The 22,253-nt window shown below is 42.0% G+C and overlaps 1 protein-coding gene across 10 annotated transcripts in view; it reads left to right on the top strand.

The window, feature by feature from the left end:
- WNK2 (WNK lysine deficient protein kinase 2) overlaps positions 1-22,253 on the top strand; it is a 112,410-nt gene that overhangs the window by 80,932 nt on the left and 9,225 nt on the right. For 6 of the 10 annotated variants that reach the window (XM_037385938.1, XM_037385933.1, XM_037385942.1 and 3 more), the window contains 8 exons: positions 977-1,049; positions 2,614-2,669; positions 2,747-3,432; positions 4,650-4,864; positions 6,919-7,140; positions 8,072-8,170; positions 13,464-13,508; positions 15,075-15,328. In XM_037385938.1, the coding sequence (XP_037241835.1) occupies positions 977-1,049; positions 2,614-2,669; positions 2,747-3,432; positions 4,650-4,864; positions 6,919-7,140; positions 8,072-8,170; positions 13,464-13,508; positions 15,075-15,328 (1,650 nt within the window). The remainder of the gene's footprint in view (positions 1-976; positions 1,050-2,613; positions 2,670-2,746; positions 3,433-4,649; positions 4,865-6,918; positions 7,141-8,071; positions 8,171-13,463; positions 13,509-15,074; positions 15,329-22,253) is intronic. The other 4 variants (XM_037385940.1, XM_037385935.1, XM_037385936.1 and 1 more) reach the window with 4 other exon arrangements.

The following is a 22,253-nucleotide window of genomic DNA, read 5'->3' as shown; positions in this document are numbered from 1 at the left end:
TCCGATAGGAATTCTTTTATAGAAATTAATGGTAGTGCTTATAATGCCTGCCTTCCAAGCCAGTCTGAATAAAAGAAACACTTCAGGAACCTTTGCTTTGTTCAAGTGCTGCAGCTAAAGACGACACTCTGTAGGCAGAAGCTGGCTCTGCTTTCAGTAATGATTTCTCTTGTCTTCCCCTGAACTTGGCAGAGCAAGACTTCACTGGAAAGCATCTCAGGAAAGCTGAAGCCAGGTGGTCTGGGTCATTATTTACTCCGTGTCTCAATTGTGCACCTGTGTTGCGTTCTTTCAGATAAAATCTTGAGTTCATGAAATGCAACAGATTTGCAGCACTTCCTGCTAGGAAGATCAGTGTATATCTTACTTGAAAAGTAGCATTTCTGGAGATAATTTCATCACCACTAGCAAGGATAAGGCTGTTCCACGTAGTGTCAGCGAGATGAACTGTATCAACTGCTTGAAAGATGCTGTATGTTACAGGAAAGGCAGCTGCACTTGAGTAACTCTATAGAGCATATTGTTTATAATGATGAATGACTTTCTATAGTGGATAAAAGTGTCTCTACAACAGGTTATGTCTCTCCAGTAATTTTAATTTGTCCTATTAAAATCTGTGGCAATAACAAAAGAAGAGATGTAGGGTTTCTGGAGACAGACATACAGATGAAGAATGTATGGTCTGGCTGGAAAAGCAAACCAGGACAAAACCCCAAACTGATACATGCAATTCAGTGCCTAGATTTTAGTAACTTAGGCTGCAGTTGTCTCTGTGACGTTGCCACTGCTTTTTTTCTTCCATGGGAGGGGGGGGAGGAAAAATGGAGTAGTTGAAGGAAAAGCTAGAAGGCCACATTATGAAAGTTTAGTATTTCACAATAGTGTGAGGGCAGAGAGGGAGAGACAGGAGAATGCACTGCCTTTCTGCTTTGTGTGTGAGACTAAAATTCTTTTTCTTTCTTCTTTTTACCAAAAGATTGAGAAGTCAGAGGTCGCCAGCATCAGCGCTCATTCCTCAGAAGCAAGAGGTGGGTCGGCAAGCAGAAAAGGTAATGCTGCTTTCAGTGCTGAATGGCAGCAGTACATCCGTACTAGTGCATGGTCTGTTCTCTGGTGTCCCCTTGATGCTCACCCTTCTGCAGAGCACGGCCCTGCGCATGGCATTTCTGGTCCTCTTTGTAACAGAACTAATATTAAACATCTCGCTTCTATCAAGCTTCCTAGAAAGAAACTGCCTCACAGGTGGATTTATTTTAAACCATAAACACGTGTTGGTGGTGCGGGTATAAGGTATTCACGCAGAAGGCTATGTTCCCAGTAATAGATTTCCCAGTAATGGTAATATGTTCCCAGTAATAAAAGTCCAAACAGAAAGGCCCTTGGATTTCCTGGGTTTCTTAAAAACATGTTGACAAAAATAACATGATTGAGGATAGCCACTCTGGGAGAAGGCTGTAAGATTTTTCAAGGAAATCCTGTGGAAAACTAGTAAAGAGGGACTTTCTTTAGGTACTTGTAGATACAATGGCACTTTGTGTAAAACATAGTAGGAGCCACAGTAAGAAACTGGGATTTATCACCCTACATTTACCTGTCCTGCAACTTGTGGGATGTTTTAAGGGCTGAGGAACCCAAAACCCGCACCTGCTGTCATGGGTGGGGTTGGGGAGGGCTTAAAATACATGGGGTTTTAGATTGTTATGGCAAAGCTGGCTCCCAGGTTTGTGTGACAACGTAGGTAATTCTTGTCCTGGTGGATGTCAATTGTGTGCTGCTTTGAGGTCAGTGCGAGAGGGGAAAGCTTTGGGCAGCCTGCATTGCCTGTCTTGCTATGGACAAAGAAGAAAGTGTTCAAGTGGAACGTAGCGCCGCGTAATAAAATAAATGTATCTTAGATACCATCAAGCAGTGATGTATTTCACCATTTTGGAGCTATGAAGTGACAGATTTTTGCCTTATGTTCACTCTGTGCGGTGTGCCATAAGAAAGCGGCTCCCTGAGACGCCTGCATTTGTTGGTTTAACTTCAAAACCAGCATCCAGGTTGTGAAATACTCGTCTTGATTCCTGTCACTAACGCTTTGCTTCTTGCTTCTGTGGTCTGAGTGGCCACCATTTGAGCTTATAATTTCCACTTTCAGCAATGTGCATTAACTTCATTTCACGTGCTTTTGTTCTGTTAAATGAAAGGTGTGAAATACCAGCCCGTCCGTGGCCAGCTGCAGCGCTTTGTACGCACGAACAGCTGAGTGCAATTACTTTTTGGAGACATCGAGAACACCTTAGTGATGCAGGTCCAATGTACTGTGCAGGTTTCATTCTTCTTCTGGTTTTCTCCTTTAAAAATTCTCAACTGACTAATGAAATTCCACACTCTATTATTTGAATTCCCCAAATCAATAGATTGAAGAGAGTGCCTACCTGCAGGTATTTTATATTGTCCCCCTGCATTATAGATCCTGTATTTCAAAAATCGGGTATTTAGATTATTCTCCAGTGCTACACTGTATCATTCTTCAGTTTATCACAATAAACTGGTTTTTATTATACTAAAGCATTCCGCACATGAAAAAAGATATATGTATATAATTTTTTTTTCCAACTTGTAAAACAGGTTCATCTGCAAGCATCGCTTCAGCTCCTGCTGCTACAGCAAAAAGCCTCCTTCAGGTAACCAGAAACTAGGAGCAGTTTTATGCTTGATTGTTACAGTTGCTTTCAGAATTAATCCCTATTATTTTCTCCAGGTTGCACCTACATCATCAAGCATAACTAAACAGATGGAAACTTCTAAAACGAGCGAGAAGGCAAAGACTATGGCTTCGTCTGCATACACAGATAACGTAACACAGATATCTACAGCAGATGGGGTGATAAATAACCTTCAAAGGGATGACTCTCTAGACTCTGGTTCCTATGGAAAACAGGCTGAAACTCATGATAGCGGTACACCAGCCAAAACTATTGGCAGGTTTTCAGTAATCAGCACACAAGATGAATTAACTTTAACAGCGCCACACTGCTTACGGTTCTCGGCACCCCCAGATGTCTATTTGGATGAGCTACCTTCCAGCCCTGATCTGAAGACAGCTGTCCGACGGGTGCAGACGGCCTCTTCTGTCGATGTCCTCTGTGACCAGGGTTCGAGTGATTCTGCTGATGAGCCTTTCCATTGCCAGTCGGTGGCTGCTGCTCAACTGTCCCCCCCAAGCAGTAGTGCAGCCACTGACTTAATTAAAAAAGCAGCTGCTTTTCTGCAAAGATCTGGCAAAGCTAGCTCACCAAGCCTCGATTCACCTAATGGGCAAGGAACAAAAATTCCTACCATCAACATAACATCTTTCCACTCTCAGTCGTCATACATGAGCAGTGACAACGACTCGGAATTTGAAGATGCAGATATGAAGAAAGAACTGCAGAACCTGAGAGAAAAGTATGTCGGGTTGCAAGCAATGCTAAGGGAGCTTGTGTTCAGATACCTAGGCAGCATCTCTGCATATGATGAGTAAATGTGTGGTTTTCATAGCTGTAATGAGTAAACTGGATCTGGGGAAGTTAGGCAGCACTAGGATGCTTCCCAAATGTCTGCGTTCTTTTATGTATCGCCTTGTTGTGTCCGTTTAGAAGAATAATCCAGTAATTTTTTAAACCCCGAAACATTTCTGCTGCAGTATCTGGTCTCCTTGCTGAAGAGCTATGTTGACGTGGTAGCAAACGGTAGCACTTGCAATGTATGGGATAGTAGGTTCCTATGTGGGTGCTGTTGAAGGCGGCGTAAAAATAATCTGGTTGCCTGCATAGACAGCTGCTGTAGTGTTCTCTTCATGTCCTTCCCTACAAGGGTGATGTAGACTTACTAGGTCTACAGACCCCTCACTATTTCCAGACCTGCTTTTACAGCATCTGTTAGGCAGGTAAGACCATCGCTTCGCCTCCTGTTGGATCTCTCATCAGGTCCGGCAGGAGGCTGCGTGAACCTGGCAGGAGTTGGTTGTGCTGCCAGCCCTGAGAGCTAGCTAGCTTTAAATGTGAACATTTTCTTTCTTTCCTGGCACGTGATGGGTAAAAACTAGCATTAGATGTTAGTTTAACTGAAATGATAATCTTTACCTGAAGGTATAACGTTTTTACTGAATACAGATGATGCATCTTTTTAAAACAGAACTGCAGTAACACAAAACCTTTGAACTGACTTTATGGCACCATGAAATCTGCATTATAAATAAGGTAATGATTCGTAGGCTAATGGCATTTTAATGGGAAGCACTTTTGGTTTTCTTCACGTTGAACTCCTTCAAAACTGATGTACGTACCTTGAGAGTTAACTTCTTAAGAGTTAACTACTTTTAAGCTACTGGTATAAAGAGAAAAATTCTGGAAGTGTTTGGAGTTCCTGTCAGATCTCATGTCAAAATCGGTTCTTTTCACTGAGGATGCTGAAAAGCTTTTTAGCTGCTTGGGATTCTGTCTTACAAACGAGTATTTGAGAAGTCAGTCACCACAGGTAGATTGTTATAACTTCACATACTTTTGGATGAGCAGTTGATACCAAAGACCGTTCTGTTTCTTTCTTTAGAACTAACTATGCTGTCAAGATGCGGTGCTTTATCAAATGCATTACTAGCAGAGTTCTTTATTTTTTACGTTTAGGCATATGAAAGAAATTGCTGAACTTCAGACTCAGCAAAAGAACGAGATAGAGGCACTGTATATTCGGTTAGGGAAACCCCTCCCGCCCAACCTGGGGTTCCTTCACTCGGCCCCGCCAAGCGGCCGTCGCCGAAGAACCAGCAAAAATAAATTGAAAGGAGGAAAACTGTTAAACCCCCTGGTCCAGCAGCTCAGGAGCGGAACATCAAGCACAAGTAGGTACACTACATTGCTTTCCGTACTCCTGCTGTTTGTCGGTTGTGGTTCTGCTGTGTAACTGCGTGGGCTGCAGGAAAGGCGCTGAGTTGTTGCCGGTTTTAGTACCATGACTCCAGCTGGTGTAGCGCAAACCGTTGTTGAGGTGGGCGGCCGCTGGGCCAGGCTGGTTACCTTTGTGCCCAGTGCTGAACCATACGTACCTTCTCTGCATCGGTCCCAATGTTTGGCAGAGAAACAGCATTCCACTTTAATTTGGAACACAGCCTGGTTACATTTTCTCATCCTTTCTCCAAAAGCAATTTACTGATGTCTGTATTCACTTCTTAGGTGCTGTTATCCTGTGCTGGTTATGTGCTGTATCTTGTTTATTTTTTTCCTACAAGATGCCATATAAATAAGATTGGATTGTGTTTGCTCCCCAAAAGGCTGGGAGGTAAAATTCCATTATAAAACTGTGATGGGTGCTTTGACCATCTGAAGTAGTTGAAGATTTTTCAACCAGTAGTACAGTCTTGAGTCATCATCCCTTTGGAAAGTATAAAGATATAATTTAACTGGAAAATGTTGATATACTCCAGTACTTATTTCTTCAGCAAAATGTAAAATAGAACATGAATAATTTTTCTTCAACTTAGTTCATGTTCTTATTTAGAGGAGCAGCAGCACCTCCAGCATTAACCCTGTATTTCAAACCTGGTAGCTCTTCTTTGCAAGGTCGCTGCATCACAGGTCCACTTCGAATTTCATTGCATCAATCTTAATAGAGTGTTTTGGAGGTTTACTTTTAATTAAGGATTTCAGCGGAGGCAAGAAAAGCAAAGATACTCAGAGGCAAGATGTTCTGTGGTCCAGCTTGAATCCTGGTATTCTTGCCTGCAGGAACTGAAGCAACGTTCAGTGCTTTATACCTCTTTAGCTGCTGCCTGGCTGACATGCATAGAGGTTTTACTTCCTTTCCTTGTGCTGAGATACTCTGTCTGCTGTCCTTGGTCCTTTCATTTTTCCGGTTTGTTCTTGGCTTCTCTCTAGCCATTTCCCCCCTCTGTCTATTCACAAAACCCACATCTGTCTCCACTCATGGATCTTGGCTCATATTAGTGTACTGTGCTAGTCCAAAGAATTTAAGCTTATTTTAAGCATCAGATATCCCAGTTCTTCTTTTGGGGGTGGGGGTGGTTCTCCTCATCACCTTCAGTTAGAGAACAGAAATCTGCTCAGCCAGACCGCTGCTTCGGTGCATGCCTTCCTTCACGCATTTCTTCTGTGTTGTTCTCCAATTTTTTTGAGGCACTGTGTAAAGTTTACGTTACCTTTTGAGAATCTATCCGTGCCCAAGTTCTCGTCCTTGACTCTGTGTATATTCCTCATTTTTGGCCTTCCTAGGCCCTTCCTCAGGGATCAAGGGGAGGCGGTTTCTAATAGGGTTCCTGATCTAACTGTCATTTCCACTGTTAGATGGTTTTACCGATAAATCCATGCAACAAGGGTGATTACAAAGTATTCTGGTGGTAAAGCCTCCTTATGTGAGATGTTCGAGTAGACAGACATATCAATACAGAGAGTTATATATACACATGGATCTATCCATATATAGACAGCTATAAATAAAAAGTCCCTCATGTCTTTGCAGCAACTTTTTATTTCTCTCCATTTGCTTGCTTTCCCCCCTCATGTCTGAGAGCAAACCTACGTGTTCTGCTCCATCGTTCTGTGCATTCATCCTCCCACTTCGATGCTTCTGCAGCTCTCGCTTAGTTTCAGCAGTGCTCCTGGTGAGGTCCTCACTGCAACCTTTCTGAAAAATGCAGAAAACAGACTGTAAAAATGAAACTTACTCCTCAAGCTTCTTGGAGAAACTGGATCGGTGATAGCATGTGTAGATTATATGCTGGTGCAGGCTATCCATAGGGTCTGTGCTTAATACACTACCTCAGGATTTTAAACCACTGTTCCTCCTGGGCCAGGGAACGATTATTTTTAGGTACGGTTTTTTATTGGGTGGTTTCCTAGCATTTGCCATTGCATGTGTTTTGTTTGTTTGCTCTTTCAGGTAATCTTTCAGACTCTAAAGACTCACCCCACAAAGAAACAGCTAAAGCTCAGCCTGGATCTCCCGAAGCAGCAGCAGCAGCCACCACCTCCCCTGCCCCAGCCACCTTTGGGAAGGCTGTTCAGACACAGCAGCCGTGCTCTGTCAAAGCCTCTTTGTCTTCTGACATCTGCTCCGGCTTGGGCCCCGAAGGAGGTGACGTGAACGCAAGCTCTGGCCAAGGTGATTTTTTTCATACCGGCTGTTCAGCATGTCTTCCAGCACATGCTAAAATTAGTTTGCTTCCCTTGTGCTTGAACTTTTTAGGAGTGGATTTCACTTCTAGTGATGTAGGAACGTGAACCTCTGACAATCCAAATTATGGGCTTGTCTTTAAAAAGATCGTTGCAGTATTGTCAGAAGAACAAAAGTAAAGTATCTTACCAAGTGTCGAGTCAACACTCGAGAAGGCACACTAAGTTTTAGGAAGAAACTACCTTTTATTTTTGCCAGCGGTGGCTTTATACTGACACCTTTTCTGGAGTCTGCCTTACAGATTTCTGAGAAAAAGACAAGGAAAACAAAAAAGATCTAGCAGGATAGGAGATTGTTTCCTTTGGTTCATTTTGGGCTTCTTTTAGCCCCTTGATACCGATGGACCCAGAGTTCCTCATTATAAACTACCAAACGATCCTTGGGTGTGAGGGCGGTGGGGGGTGGGGAGAAAAAATGAAAACCAAACCCAGAGAACCAAGTTATGTTTCCTTTATCGGACGGGTTAACTCTGTGCATGATTTTGGAGTCCCAGCGAAAGGACTGTAGATTGGCTTTGTTCCTCAGTCCCAACCTCTGATACTTCTGTGTCTTGCACACCTCGTAGGCTTTTGACTGATCTTGTTGCCATGCATATTGGAAGTTATAATGATGATTAAAATACCTTCCTCTCATTGCACATCCTGCCAAACTAATCTGCAAAATACCTATCTGTTCTCTTCTGCTGTTATTGCATCCTTTGTGTATGGTCAATTAACTTACTCCTCTTTGGCAAAGTTTAAAATGGAGATGTGGATGTTTAACTAACAAAGCTGATTTGACTGATGGTATAGGACATCTGATCACAGCTACTTGTACTTTATAAGTGTCTTTGTTTTCTTCCCTTTATATTCATTTGCAGGCTGGACGGTTTTCCACCAAACGTCTGAGAGAGTGACCTATAAATCTAGTAGCAAACCTCGTACCAGATTCCTCAGTGGACCTGTGTCTTTGTCCATCTGTTTGTATTTGTTCTTTTGTATTTTATCACAGTCCATCTTTCTTTTACCCACTTTTTCCAATTCCATGTTTTATCTCTAATATGTTTGGCAGGATGCCCCTTTTTCTGAACCATCTTTTCTTTCTTTTTATCTTTCTTTTTTAAGTAATCATCATGAACACACCTTATTTATATTAATTTTTCATATGAAAGCTTTTTTTGCACTGCTTTTGGCTCGTGCCTGGGCACCAAAAGCATGTGTGGAAGATCTCATCATTTATTATATAGCCTTATGGTAAATTTTACCCTGGACTTACCAAAGCTTTTGTACTTTATGTGATTTATGTTGAAGTAATTTTATTTGCAATGTGGCAAATATACATGTCTGCTGTCCCGGTTCCAGCGACAACAAAAAGAAATCCATCCTTCTGTAGACGAATGGTCTCTTTCACACATGTTTGGACTATGAAGACATGCATGTAGCAAGCTGATACAATACTAGAAGGTCACTGAAGGGTATAACTTCCATACAAGGGCTGTATTAACACGATATACAGTACTGTTTATATCCACTCTATTTTCTTTAATTTTTTTTCCCCCGCTCTTTGCATGTGGAAATGCTGAGACGATAGTGCTCCAGCTAGTTCTTTCAAAATCTGTTTCTTAGGTGGGCTTTTCCCCATGCATTCACTTGAATTACTTCTAAGAGAGCAATTTTTTTTATGTACTTGTAAGCAGCAGGAAGATCTGGTTACTCCGTGGGAGAGTACCATCAACTTTTTTTGTGTAAGCTGATCTGGCTGAAGCACTTTACTCAGTTTATTTTCTTATGACCTTATGTGACCTCAGAGATGAAGTCAATTAGCAGTTCATCAATGCATAAATAAGTAAAAAGCAATATCAGATTTTCAGATGAGACTTTGAAATGGATTGCTGGGATCCAGTATTTTTATGTTTCAAATAATTGTGCACCTTCTATTTGTACCCTATTTGTATGACTTCTAAAGTAATTGGCAATTCAACCAAACAATACCAAGTTATTCAATTAAAAAATTAAGACCTTTTAACCCAATCACATATGCTGCTTTTTAGGCAAACAGATTTTGCTTGTACAATAAAGATATGTTGTGCTGAACAGGTACTATAGGCCACTTTACATATAACATTAGGAAGGCTAATAACGTTCTTGAGAAAATGTTTGGTTAACTAACTGTTCATTTGCATTAATATCAGATCTCCCATTGGAGTTCTACATTGCTCATCATTATCCAAGTGGTACAGATCAAAGGCACAAGACCACTCAAATACACTTCTCCTAATTTTATGAATAAAAAGTGCTGTAAAAAATAATCTTGATTTTTTTTTTTTTTCCCCTTTTTGGTTGAGGTCCCTAAAAGTCCAAGCACTCAGGTTCTTGAGAACTGATGTTTACTGCTCAGCATACTGAATTTTTCATTATGCAAGTTTTATAATGACTATATGAGACAGTTTTGCATTCGGGATTATTTATTTTTTCCTGAGAACCCGAGGGGAATTCCTAGTTCACGGATTTTCCCATTTGGTATTATAACGGACATAGTAGTTTCTTCCTCTGCACACGTAATTCCCAGAAGTTGTTTCATTAATCTTTCACAGAATTGCTATTCAGTAGGATGTAAAAAGACTGGGAGATGGCAATTAAAAACCAGCATATTAAAAATGTTTGGGTGCATGGATCTTGTGAATGAAACCAAGGGAATATGTAAATCCTTCCAATCGTGAAGTTTCCCGATGCTTAAATAACTCGGCATGACTAACTGCTTTCTGTTCTCAGCCCATATGCTCTCTTCTCGGCTTCTCCGGGGTGAAGCGTTTGGAGAGGAGGTTTGCACTCCCCCATGTCTGAGTCATGTGAGGAGATGGACTGAGTTTCAGGCGCGTAACCCTGGCACATCTCTCCCGAGGCACCGCCGCTCAGGGGGCGCAGCTTAGGTTCAAATACTGCCTGTCACTTGAGTTGCTGCGCAGTTGTCCACAGCTGAATTACTGGTAGGTTTGGATGGGGACAGGAGGTTATTCCAGCTTGTTTTCCCAGTGAGCCCAGCAGGTCGGTAGCGTGCGGGTGTGAGGGGTGGAAGGTGAGGCCGCACACGCCCCCCTCCCCAGCTCCCTGAGGGGGGGCTGGGGCCGCTGCCGGCTCGGGCAGCCGTGACTGTGGGCCCCGAGGACGTGGTCCTCGGCGATGGCGGGTGGCAGCTGGCCAGCACCCCTTCCCCTCGGGGGGTGCCAAGTACCCGGGCGAGGTGCTGAGCATGGTCGCATCTCCACGTGCTGGTGACAGGCGGTGGGGGAGCTGCCTGACGCCACGGCTCGGTGGCCTGTCCGTGTGGTGGTTCTGCATCCCGGGTCTCTTCCAGAAGTTGAGGTTTCCCTGGGGTTTTCTGTCTGTTTGAGAGCAGTGGGGAAAAGCTGTGCTGGATGTTTGGAAAAGCTCCGGATCGATAAGTTTAAGGGAAAACAGCCCTTTGGGGAGCTCGGCTGATCCAGCGTGAGGCTGTACCGTGTTAGCAGGCAAATGAGCCGCACGCTTTTAAAAACAAACATCCAGATGCGCTAAGCATAGTTTTACAAGTAGTTCATCAAACTTGGAACGCTTTCACAGTGTTCTCAAAGAATTCTTCTTGAACTTTTCCCCATGTCAAATATTGACTTTTCCTTTGTACTTTCCATGGGATAAACTATTTTTGATGGGCTTCAGTGTAAGCGTAGCCTGAGCTGCTTCCCTGGGTTAAATGCGAAGGGTGTTTAGGGAAGAGTTTGTTCTGAGTGTGAGCAGAATTTTCAAAAGCTCCATTTGGCTTGGACTTGTAATCCTGTATAAAGGGGTTTTTGTCAGGTCTGTAGTAGTTAGTGTATTGTATGTGCATAGGCAATTATGGAAATGGTCTAAGAATTTATTGCCATTTCAATTTTATGTTAGCTTTCAAGCTTTTTTGCAGGTGTTAGAGTGCAAATATGGGACGATGGATTTTTTTTTCTGTCCTGTATGATATAATGGCTATTTAATTTCTCAGATAAGAAATCTGGAATTGGAGGTAAACCACTCTGTTGAACTCTTGTAGTCTTAGATTACATCTTAATTATGATTCATCTCCTTAACTTTACAGCTATTAAACACCTTTATTTTAGAAGTAATACAATTAATCTGATGAATTAGGTTTGCCAAGTGCATTTTTAATTGAGTTTGAATTTAAAACCAATCACGGGTGATGACTGTCAGTCCCTGCTCCAGGCAATATCACCACTTAGATAATGTTTCTCATCTCCCAAGCAACATGCCAGAGTGATACAGTTTGGAAGAAGCAGCTCTCTTTTTGGTGACTGACTCTTCTGTAATGTTTTCCTTAAAGCTGACTCCCCTCAGGCAGGTGTTTGGTGACTCTGTCCAGTGTCCCTGTTCTCTGCCGCTTCTCCGCATGTACGGGGGCCCTGGGTTGGATTTGGCACTCGAGGTGCATGGAAGCTTGTGCCTCGGTTTTCAGGAAGCAGAGGGGTTGGTGATTAAGCTTTTTTACATATATTTGAGCACGTACTTTAGTCAGCTGCCTGCTTTTATTTTTCGCAGGCAGTTGCTTGTGATTTGCATACATATTGTGCTAAATACTACTTATTGCTACATGCAGAAATGCTGCAGGATAGTTAAGAAAATAGCGTTCTAGTATTACTGCCGCTGATGTTTTCATAATGGGAGTTGCTAGCTGACTTTGAGATAGGCAAGGTAAGGTATATCTGAGGGGCAAAAATTTAAAAATGCAATGCATATTGTTGAGTTGTAAACGTGACTTTTATTTGCTACCTAGGCTTTGAGATGAGAAACTAAACTTGGTCATGCTTGCATAAGATATTACTGTAGTCATGTCCTTCTGATTTTCCTGGAATAGAAGCCTCATTAAACTCTATGAAATAATAAGAAAAATCTTTCAAAGCAATCCTTCTGTTCCTCCTCATGTCACCCATATCAAAGCGCAAACATTTCTTGTCCCTTTTTCCCCCCCCTCCCTCTTTTCTATACTCTCTCTTCCTCAGTCTCTGACTGATGTCTCTGCTTTCTCCTTTGAAGATTCATTCAGAGCCTATGTCAGCCTGGACCTGCAATCTCTTGAGTTTAAAGCTGCATTTCTGGCACAGTAACATAAAATAGCTATACTAGTTTTCTGTAGAGAAAAAGAACATCCATCCTGTATCTTGCTTTTTGCCCCACTCTGATTTTGCTCATGTTTTCAAGTGTTTCTTCACGATAAACTTGCCATGCCCCATGTCAGATACTCATCTCCTCCCATACCATAATGATATTCTTCTTACCAAGTCCAAAATACCTTTCAGGAAATTTGGCACTCAAATAGAAACAGTGCTTATGTCTGGCAAGATCTGACAGTTGAGTAGGGTTCTTGGTACGCTTCTGGCACTCTATCTATCCAACAGAATACGTAAAATCGTGATGAAGGATGTAATGAGACAATAATGAAAAAACAATGTAGTTCGGTTAAATGAAAACTCAGCTACTCTGCTGGATTATTTTTCTGCACTTGGACAAGGCGTAAGGGAAACTCATTCACGGTTGCTTTCAATTAAAGTTCAGAATCTCACATTTAGACACAAATCCTACTAATAAAGTATTCGGAAACAATTGGCCTCAGACCTGCAGAACAATGTATCTTTTTGGACTTGTAAAACAGGACTTTTAGGATTGTTTTACAGTTTGTCTTTGCAGCCAGACTAGCTTCACTTGTTCCTGAAAGCATTTTTGGCCTCCTGTCACAAACTGAATTGACATCATTTCCTGCATAAATAGAGTAGGAATCAAAACCTCTGATTAGGAAGCCAAGGCAATTTGGGGAGGGGATGGGGGTGGGGGAAAGCAACAAACAAACCAAACAAAAAAACAACACCCCACCCCACCCCTCCAAAAAAACCCCAAACTCAAAAAAAAACCCCAAACCAAACCACCAAAACAAACAAACAAAAAAAACCACCAACCAAACCAAAACCAAAAAAAACCCAACAGCTACCAAACAAATGCATCTTTAAGTCACGAGACCTTGCTTTTGGCATGCTATGGTACTTTTTCAAAGCTTCTGAATGGCTGCACATTAAAGAAGGGTTTGAGCTGTCCAGTTTTTTAGACTTCCTTTACTCACCTGAACTGCTGACTTTGTCTGTCCTTCTTGCATAATAACTACTTTTTGATTGCTTAAAAGTACAGAAGCTTGTCCGTCAGATTTGTTGTGTTTAGTCTTACCTAATTCTGTATGTCTTGTATTGTTTTACCTTGTAGGGTCCACCTTGAAACGACTATGTCTAGGCAAAGATCACAGTAGTAGTAACTATCCCATTTTTGTTTCTCAGTATTTCCTTCATGGCATGGGTTGTTTTTTTGCTCTTTTTTTTATTAGTTTTTTTTACTAAAAGCTAGTTTAATAAATAGAGCTGATGCACTTGTACTGATATGAAATTAGACTGTATAAATTGTGATACCTGCATAATAATGCATGTGCTGTGATGTCTTGGGAACCACGCATGCTGCAAGACAGTTGTGGTATTCTGTGTGTGTGAGACTGTGCACGCATGCGGCCAGAAAACTGGGTTCAGTGTTTGTCTTCCTGAAATACATACCTTTATATGACTGCAGTTCTCTGCTGGAGGAATTTATAGCTTAAAACAATCTCATTCCTGTTGAGCTGCATGAAATATTAAACACTAATTGAAGAGCTTTCCTGTCAAAATACTTACTTTTTTCACCGGTCCCTTTCCCCCAAGCAAAGGAAAAGGAAATGAGCAGTGTTCACTTTGAAGTTATGTTGCAGGTTGAATGCATGATCATTTAAAGGTTATTAACGTATTTTATATAACCATAGGACTAATTAGTTTACGCGGTTTCATTGGCTGGTAACTGATTAACAGAAAAAAGAAGACTGAATGTTCATGTTTGCTTATATAATAATTTTACTACAGTTCTATGAACTTTTTGCTTGGAGAGATGGTCTTGATTTCAAATCTTTAGCTATATCAAATACGTTAGCTGGAAAGTTACTTTACATTTTCTGCTTAGGTCAAATTCAGGCACCTTCAGTTGTTGTTCCTTGCAGATTTTGCTGTGTCAGACTTGTAGTTACCAACACAAAAGGGAACAGATTATTTTTTTCCCCCTAGCTCTTCTAGAAAGAAGCGAACACTTAAAATTAAATCTGTTAATGTTCTTCCTGCCTGCTTTTATCTATACCAGAAGTTCCGTATCCTTCTCTCTGTCTCAAACTCACATACCCAGTATGTCCTCCTCTCTCCTCTTTCTTCTGTATGTTCATGGTCCTGATGGGATTTTTTCCCCAAAAAAAATACACAGATGGCAGAGTAAATGGTCCTAACATCCTCGAGAGAGAGATTGTGAGTTCTCCCGGAGCCGTTGAGGTGTAGTAGCCAACCCTACTTGCAACCTCTATGACAATTACGTTTTTCCAGGAGGACAGTAAACTTATGCAAGTAAAATAAATCGTAAATTAATTTTTTTTCATTTGTGTAGTTTTAGTGAATAATACGTCCTGCCTCCCACTCTCTCTCGTGGTAGTCTCCTCTGGAGAGACTTTGTAAGCCTTAGGATGCCCGTGTTACTGGGACTGCACTCATTTCTTCTCTCAGAGTCATTAATTTCCCTTTGGAGAGAAGTTGTGGGCACAACAGCTCGTGGCTGAGGTAACATAACGCGATAGAAAATACGAATGCATTGAACTTGGACCATTTCTTTAAGCAAAGGTGTTCTGTAGAAAGGTGGGGGTGGGGTTAAAAGTCCGAAAAGCCACCGTTTGAATTGCAGTAGATGAAAAGTTGTTTGAGCGTCAAAGTGGCGAAGCAGAGATGCCATCATCAACTTTCTTTGTGTGTGATTTTCCAGGATCCTCAACTAACAGTCTGGTAACGTGCCCTGAGCCCCTCCCGCAATCAACCCTGCAGGTTCAGGCCAACAACAGTAACAACAAGAAAGGGACATTCACAGATGATCTTCACAAACTGGTTGACCAGTGGACAAGCAAAACTGTCGGAGCTGCACAGACAAAACCTTCTTTAAACCAACTGAAGCAGAACCAAAAAAGGCAAGACATGGAGCCAAAGGCTAATCCCATGCAAACACAGAATGAGACATGTGGAGTAAGTGGCACTCCTTGAAGGACGTACCTTTTGCTATGTGTCTGAAAGCCTTTGCAGGACTCAGATGTGGAGGAGGACATAGACTAAAATTACTTCAGATAAATGCTTCCTATAAATGTCCATCTCTCTTCATTAAGTACTAAACCAGATATTATTTTTTTAATTGTCTTTTGGAATAATCTTGAGGGATATATGGGCTGCAATATATATAAAAAAAACCATATTTTTAAAGTGCAAACTGCTTATCAACAGCAATATACAGCAATACTCATACTGTTAACCATACATTGCTCAACTTAAGTTTTAACTATTACTGAAACTTTCTTCTTTTAGATATTTAATAGTAATCTTCCTTAGGCAGAAGGCAGTAGCTGGGCTGGCGGCTTGGTGGTAGTGAGCCTTTGCTTTGGTGGCGATGGAGGGCGTCCTGCACCGAGACAGGGGACGGCTGGGTGTGTTTCTGGCCCTTGCTTGCTGTACTGGGCGTCTCTGAGGCGCTCTGCCTCGTGAAAATGCTGTCTTTAGAAATGCTGTGAGAGTAAACTACAACAAAATGGCAATTGGAAGTGCCCCCATTCATCCCCTCCTATTTTCAGTAGCAGGAAAAAAAATGTTGTGATGTGCATTTGTGCCTGCACTCAGTGCTTGTTTTCATGGCCAAGCGATGATGCAGAGGCAGGCACAACAATGAATGAAGATGTATTCAGAATCCCAGTTTACCAGTCTGTCCCGCCCTGGTCTGGGTTTCCAGACCTGTTTTTCACAGTTGGATGATTCTTTGACTAATAGTTTTTGCTGGATTAATGTTTTTTGGATGACCAGCAATTGAGCCAAAGTAGAGGAAAATAAATTAATTTTAAAAGCAAAGAAATTGTGAAAATAAAACCAGTGAGGGACTGCTTTGTAATACCGTAAAAACAAGACAGCTGGATCTGGATGGTAGACCCTTTTGGGCATGTAGAACGAGAGAAAACTTTTATGCAGCAGTAGTATCTCTGTAGTTATTTGTGAGGTGAGACGTGTCAAAGCAGGAACCGCACTAATGTGTCTGCTTTGGTTTGAAGTGAGTAGGATCACTGACTTCACAAGAAAAAACATTTGTGCAAATTTATTAAGCAATTTTATGACAATTTTTAGTTGTCGTAAATGAACAGAAAACCAGAGTAAATAATCCTTCTGAGTAGTGATGCTTTAACCAGTGTAAACCTGTTCTGGAGTAACAGCAACATCTACTTAAGACCCTAATAGTTCTTGTAAGTCAGAGGAGGTGCTGGTAAACACAAAGTGACGATTTTGAAAAAGTGATGGTGAAGGCACAGATTTTGTTCTGTTAAGTCACTTCTTACTCTTTTGATGTGCGTTTTGCAGCTTGATGTCTTTCCCTCAAGACTGGTGCGATGGGGATGTTTTGCCCACTTGTAACGCTGAAAGGGAGCGGTTATGTTGCTTATTTAAATCACCCGTCAACATTAATTTGGGGTTCATTTTACCGTCTGCAGTCTTGGCGTCTCTGTTTCAAAGCCTGTGGAGAAGGCGGAGTGTTACTGTGGGAGGAACAGGCACGTTTCTGTCTCAATATGCTGATCTTGGAGGGTTTATTTCTTTCTAGAACGTGACAGTTGTCCCAGGGAGTTAACAAGGCTGATTGAAGTCTTTTAGAAGTAGTCTACCAAGAGCACAGAGAGGTTGGGATTCCCTGTTCTTCATTTCACATCCTTCCTTGTTGCCTGCTGTTGGAGACCTTGCGAGCCCCATGTCTGCTTGCGCTCGGTGGTTTTGTGCATAAAGTCCTTGCAGGGCAGTGTGGGCTGCAGAAGAGATGCAAGGGTAGATGGTAAATATTCCTAGTGTGGTTATTGTTGGGGTATTTTGGCCACAAAGGCGGCACCTCATGCCACAGATGATAGAAAACGAGGCAGGGGATACGATTTAAAACACTTTTACAAGGATTGTTTTGGGAGTCGAGCATCGTTCCGCTGTTTGTATTTTTTTTAAATTCACCCTAAAGGGGAAACTGGAGTTAAAGGAGGAGAAGGCTTTGTGATGCTGGGAGAAAAACAGCCAGAAGGATATTGTGTGAAGGGGTCCTTAGTCTGGACACCAGCCAAGCGACCCATACAGCAGTGCTTGGAGTGATGAGTTACGTGGGGAAATACTATACCTCCGCTGAGTCACCGTGGAGTCCAGCTTTGAAAATGGTATTGAAAAGACAAGAACTCAGGAAATCGCATAAAGGATGGGAAAAATAGCTTTCTAATAGGGAGTATATAAAGCTTGGGCTGTACTTCTTCAGTCCATCTGTTAACACCATCTTTTTGTCGTCTTTTTGATCAAATACAAAAATGCATTTGCGAAAAAAGAATAAGGAGCATTAAACAGATTTCCAGCCTGTCAGAGAAAGTTATAATAATGTTTTATGTTGGAAATAAAAGCTAGATAAATTGGAAACATGGTGAATTCTTATGCTTTTTTTTTTTTTTTTTTTTTGACAGGAACAAATGAGCAGGAAACTGTTAGGGCAGGTTGTCTCCCACCTTCAGACTGGGGGTTTGGGAGAAGCTGCTGTTGGTCCCGTGTGGTGATGGGAGGCGAGGAGCAGGAAGGAGGCTCTATTTGTACCTTCAGTTCTAAGTCGAAGTTGTCTCTGGAGGTTGTTGGGCAGCAAGTTGTCTCGTGGAAGGGTTTTTTAAACAGGGCTAGGAGTGAGTTGGCCCCTGGTGCTCTGTTGGTTATAGGTCCCCTGGGATTAGCACCACACAGAGCTCTTGTATGTGACACAGAAGCCACGTAGGCGAGGAGCATCCTCCTGGGGTGGAAATGTAGAATGTCTGATATACAAGGTATGACAAAGAAGGCGTCTAAACCAAATGGCCCTTTCTACCCTGTGTTTGGGGGTTTGTTTGGTCTCTAGGCTGAAGGAAAACTGCAACAACCCCTTAGTGATTAAGGGTAAAGTTTATTTTTTAATTCATTATTTTCTCTTACTGTTCACCCACTGTTGTTAACGTGCAGGCTAGTTGTGTGGCCCTCTTCAAGTCTTCTCTTTCACCCTGGGAACAGAGGACTAACTCCCCCAAGTTGTCTTTTTTCCTGAGATGCTTCTACCACCATCGGCAAGTTTCGCTGTGTGAAAACAATAGATTTTTGGTATCTTTGTTGTTGTAACTAAGTGAAAGCTACTCTTTAAGGTTGGAAATCAGCTCAGAAGAGGAAATTGGTGGTGTGTTTAATAAGAGTTGTGGGTTTGATTTTCATTCTCTTTCTCATCAGAAGTGTAGAAAGCAATGAAATAGTTGGCATGCAAAGGAAGACTTTAAATTCTGCTGTGTTTCGGTGGAAGTTGTCTGTCAGTTTGGCTGCACATCCTGCTTGATATGTATTAAAGTTTGTGGGGGAACCTTCAGGCATCCAGTTATGTCACAGAGCACTGAAATATTCCTTTTCAAATGTTTTATTTAAACATGAAAATACACGTAGATTCTTATCATGAGTGATTTAAAATGTAATAGGAGATATTAGAAAGAACTGAAGTCAAACTACTTGGTAACAGTTATTTCTCTCATGCTCATCTGTGTTGAAGACATGATGAAATAATCCTTTTTTTTTACAGGTAATTGTGGTTACTGCCAGTCAAGGAATACGCTTAGAAACATGAGCTGCCTTGTATGTAGAGAGTACTGAATATTGTGTAGTTAAAGGTGCTACTTGAAGATGCCTGGGAATAAAGGGCTTACCAAAAATGTTTTCTATTTTTGATACAGTTACGTAGCTCCATGGGTTTAAAAAAAAACCAAACTAAACAAAAACAAAAAAACTCCAACAAACTACTACTCAAAAAAGAGCTGTAAACATGTTCTCAGTCCATAATAAGGCTGTTTCTGTGAACATGCAGCTCTGTGTCAGTTGGTGACGTGTGCTGGGGCTGAGACACCATCAGTAATAGCTGCACATCTGTTTGCATTTAATACATCTTGATTTTAATGAGCTGGCTGCCTGGGAAGCAGGCTTTCTGGAGATAGCCGCAGATGGGAAAATGGAGTGGAAGGACTATTAACACCTTTCACTGTGTCTTCTGTCTCTATTGGGTTGGAAGAATAACAGAAAATAGGATGAATCTGTGTTCGAAGCTATTCAGCACTGCCTTCTTGGTCCGAATAGCAGAATAGCTTTCCAGAAAAGTGGAAGAGCACAAACGTAAATCTTCAGTAGCACCTAATAACTGTGAGTTTTCAGCAAAAAGGAAGAAGATGGAAAAAAAAAAAATCCCAAAAGTTTTAGCCTCCTTGTCCTGCTCATGTTGGCAGCCAGCTCTAACCCTGTCCTGTGATTCAGTTCTGTTTCAGTGGTAGTTGGACTATACAGAAGTAGCGCTAGTAAGACAGCCATCAAAATGTAGCTGGAAGAAAAATCTAAATTCTGCATTTTCAGAATGGGTTGTGATAGTTATGGTCAGCTTTCACAGCAGAATTACCCGGCTTCATCTGTTCTAATGTAAAAGCATAAATATTTATGGTGTTTGTAAGTCAAACAAAACTCTTAGCTATATACTTTCACAGCTCACAGTATATATACATATAGCTGAAGTGGCGCTTTAGAGCTTGTTCAGTAAAGTGTGAGAACAAGGTAGAGAATTTTAAAAAAAAAAGTCTAAAGAACAGTTTGGGTTTTTCTGAACTGCCATAGCTTTTGTCCAGTGGGGTTTGTTTAATTTTTACCCATGTCTTTGCGTATGCATTGCTCTTGTTTTCTAAATGAGTGTGTGTGGGTGTCAGGGGGAGCGGGGGTCAGTGGTGGCCAGGGAAGGGCTGGCAGCAGAAGGCAGGTGTTTGGGGAGGCAGGAGCAAGAGGTGGCTTTTACCCAGCAGGGATTTGTACCAGCCCTCGGAGCTGAGGTTTATTACTGCAGGGAGGCTTTGGCAAGTGTAGGAGAGGCAGCAGCACGAGCAGAGGTGTGAAGGCTGCAGGCAGAGATGCTGCCATAGGTGTTTGTGCAGTAAGTATATTGCTTCTATAGAGGAAGCTAAATGAGATGCAGAGGGAAAGAGGAAGGGGGGAATTTCACTTCCTTCTTATATAATATTAGGATACATTTTAGGATGTTGACTCGGTCTCCCCTCCAAAAAGAAAAAAGTTCCCTATTAAATATCTCTAGCAGACAGACTTGTTCACACGGTGATGACAGACCTAAATTTTGCAGTATGTTTGTAAAATTAATTGTTTGAGACTGTGTCTACCTCATCAGCCTGCTCAAGGCCCAGGCAGCTGACGTTACTGGGCTCTAGACAGGCAGCAGAACAAACAGAAGTAAATTAGTATTGTAATATTAAAAGTGAAGTAATGCCATCCATAGGTGGCTAAGTCGCATAATCAATCTCATTCCTCATTACTGTTGTTGCATCGTCTAAAGCTGAGTCGGGAGGGGAAGAGGCCACTTCAGCTTTACACTGCTGCGGGAGGATTAGAGTATTTTAAAACCCAGCTGCTTGTCCTGTATGACTGCAGGCTGTGGCTATAAAGATCTTTGGTTTTTCTGTGGTCTCTAAACATTAGTTGCTTGAGCTTGATGCAGGAGTCTGGCATTGTACCACTTGTTTTCAATTCCCGAGCTAACTTCAGTATGAAAGAAACGATGTGTACCCATGTCTTCAAGCTGTGGGTAGAATGCCGAAGCCCAGAAGATGCACTGGAAGCTGAAGCCCTGTCACCACTAGGACACAGTGTGCTGTACTTGATGTACATTTTGGAATCGGCGGCTTGTGTCAGAACTGGCACTTTTTGAACAAACTTGCAAAAATGACAAGGCAGTAGCTGAGGAGAGAGGTCACCTGGGCAAGCAGGGAGCTATGGATAAAAAATGTGTCCTTTTGGCACAGAACTGGCCAGCTCATGAGTGACAGGAGAACTTAGGGGCTGACAGCTTCATTTGTGAGCTTCAGCCCCTCGGCATCCATAGGGTTTGTGCTCAGGGGTGAAAGACCCTTACCACTGACAAGGCACGCGGCTGTGCCGGGCATCTCAGGGGCTTCCTTGGGTTACCTCTGTTAAAATACCAGCCTGATTGAAATGCTGAGCTAGTTCAGTGTACAGCTGTGACCTTGACCCCAGTGTAGGTACACACCTTGTTTATCCCTGCGTGAATGTCCATCTGCTTCTCTTTGAATTGATCAGCAAAGTTAACTTGGAGCCTCATGGCTTTCCTACAGCGAGAAATCCATAGCTCCTTGTGCTGTTTTGAGGACCATTCTGCTGCATTTTGATTTTGATGTTTCAGTCGGCATCTACATGCAGGAAGAAACAGATTGTTTTGGCCTCCACTGGTGTTGAGTCACCATAGCTGCTTACAAGATGACAGTTAGAAAATGGCTTTGACCAAGAGACTTCTGTCCAGGGGAAGAGGTGAGAGCTAGATGTCTTGTTGCCTCTTTAAGGATGTGTTTTGCTCCCTCGAGGCATGTGACGAAGGTAGAGGAAGCAACCTTAAATCATTATCGTGCATTTTCACGATATTAACAGGTTTTAGCAAGTATGTGTAATGTCTGGTTTTGGAGCATGATGCAGTTTTGTTCCTGGCTGCACATACGTAGCCTCAAATACAGCTGCTGCTTACTGAGTAGTTTAGCTGAGGATGAAAAAGTGAAGCAGCACGTATCAGGTCAAGGTAGATTTCTCGGTATTTTAGAAGAACTGAAAACAAGCTTTTCAGGTTAAAATTTCTGAATAGGACCACTTGCTAAATGTCACCTTCTGTTTTCAGTGCTACTGTGTCTGTTGCCTGTATAAGGCATGACCTGTTCTGGTTAGGCATGTTTACAGGCATCCATTGTCATCCACTCACAGTTGTCTAGTTTTGGGGAAACCATCATTTTGAGGACGTTGAAACATGTGTCTAATAATTCCTTAAGTCTTCAGGTTTTAACTGTCCTTA

The sequence above is a fragment of the Falco rusticolus genome, chromosome 4 (genome assembly GCF_015220075.1).
Source record: "Falco rusticolus isolate bFalRus1 chromosome 4, bFalRus1.pri, whole genome shotgun sequence".
NCBI classification, from domain to species: Eukaryota; Metazoa; Chordata; class Aves; order Falconiformes; family Falconidae; genus Falco; species Falco rusticolus.
The sequence above is the reverse complement of the archived record's forward strand: the minus strand, read 5'-3'. Positions and strand labels throughout refer to the sequence as shown.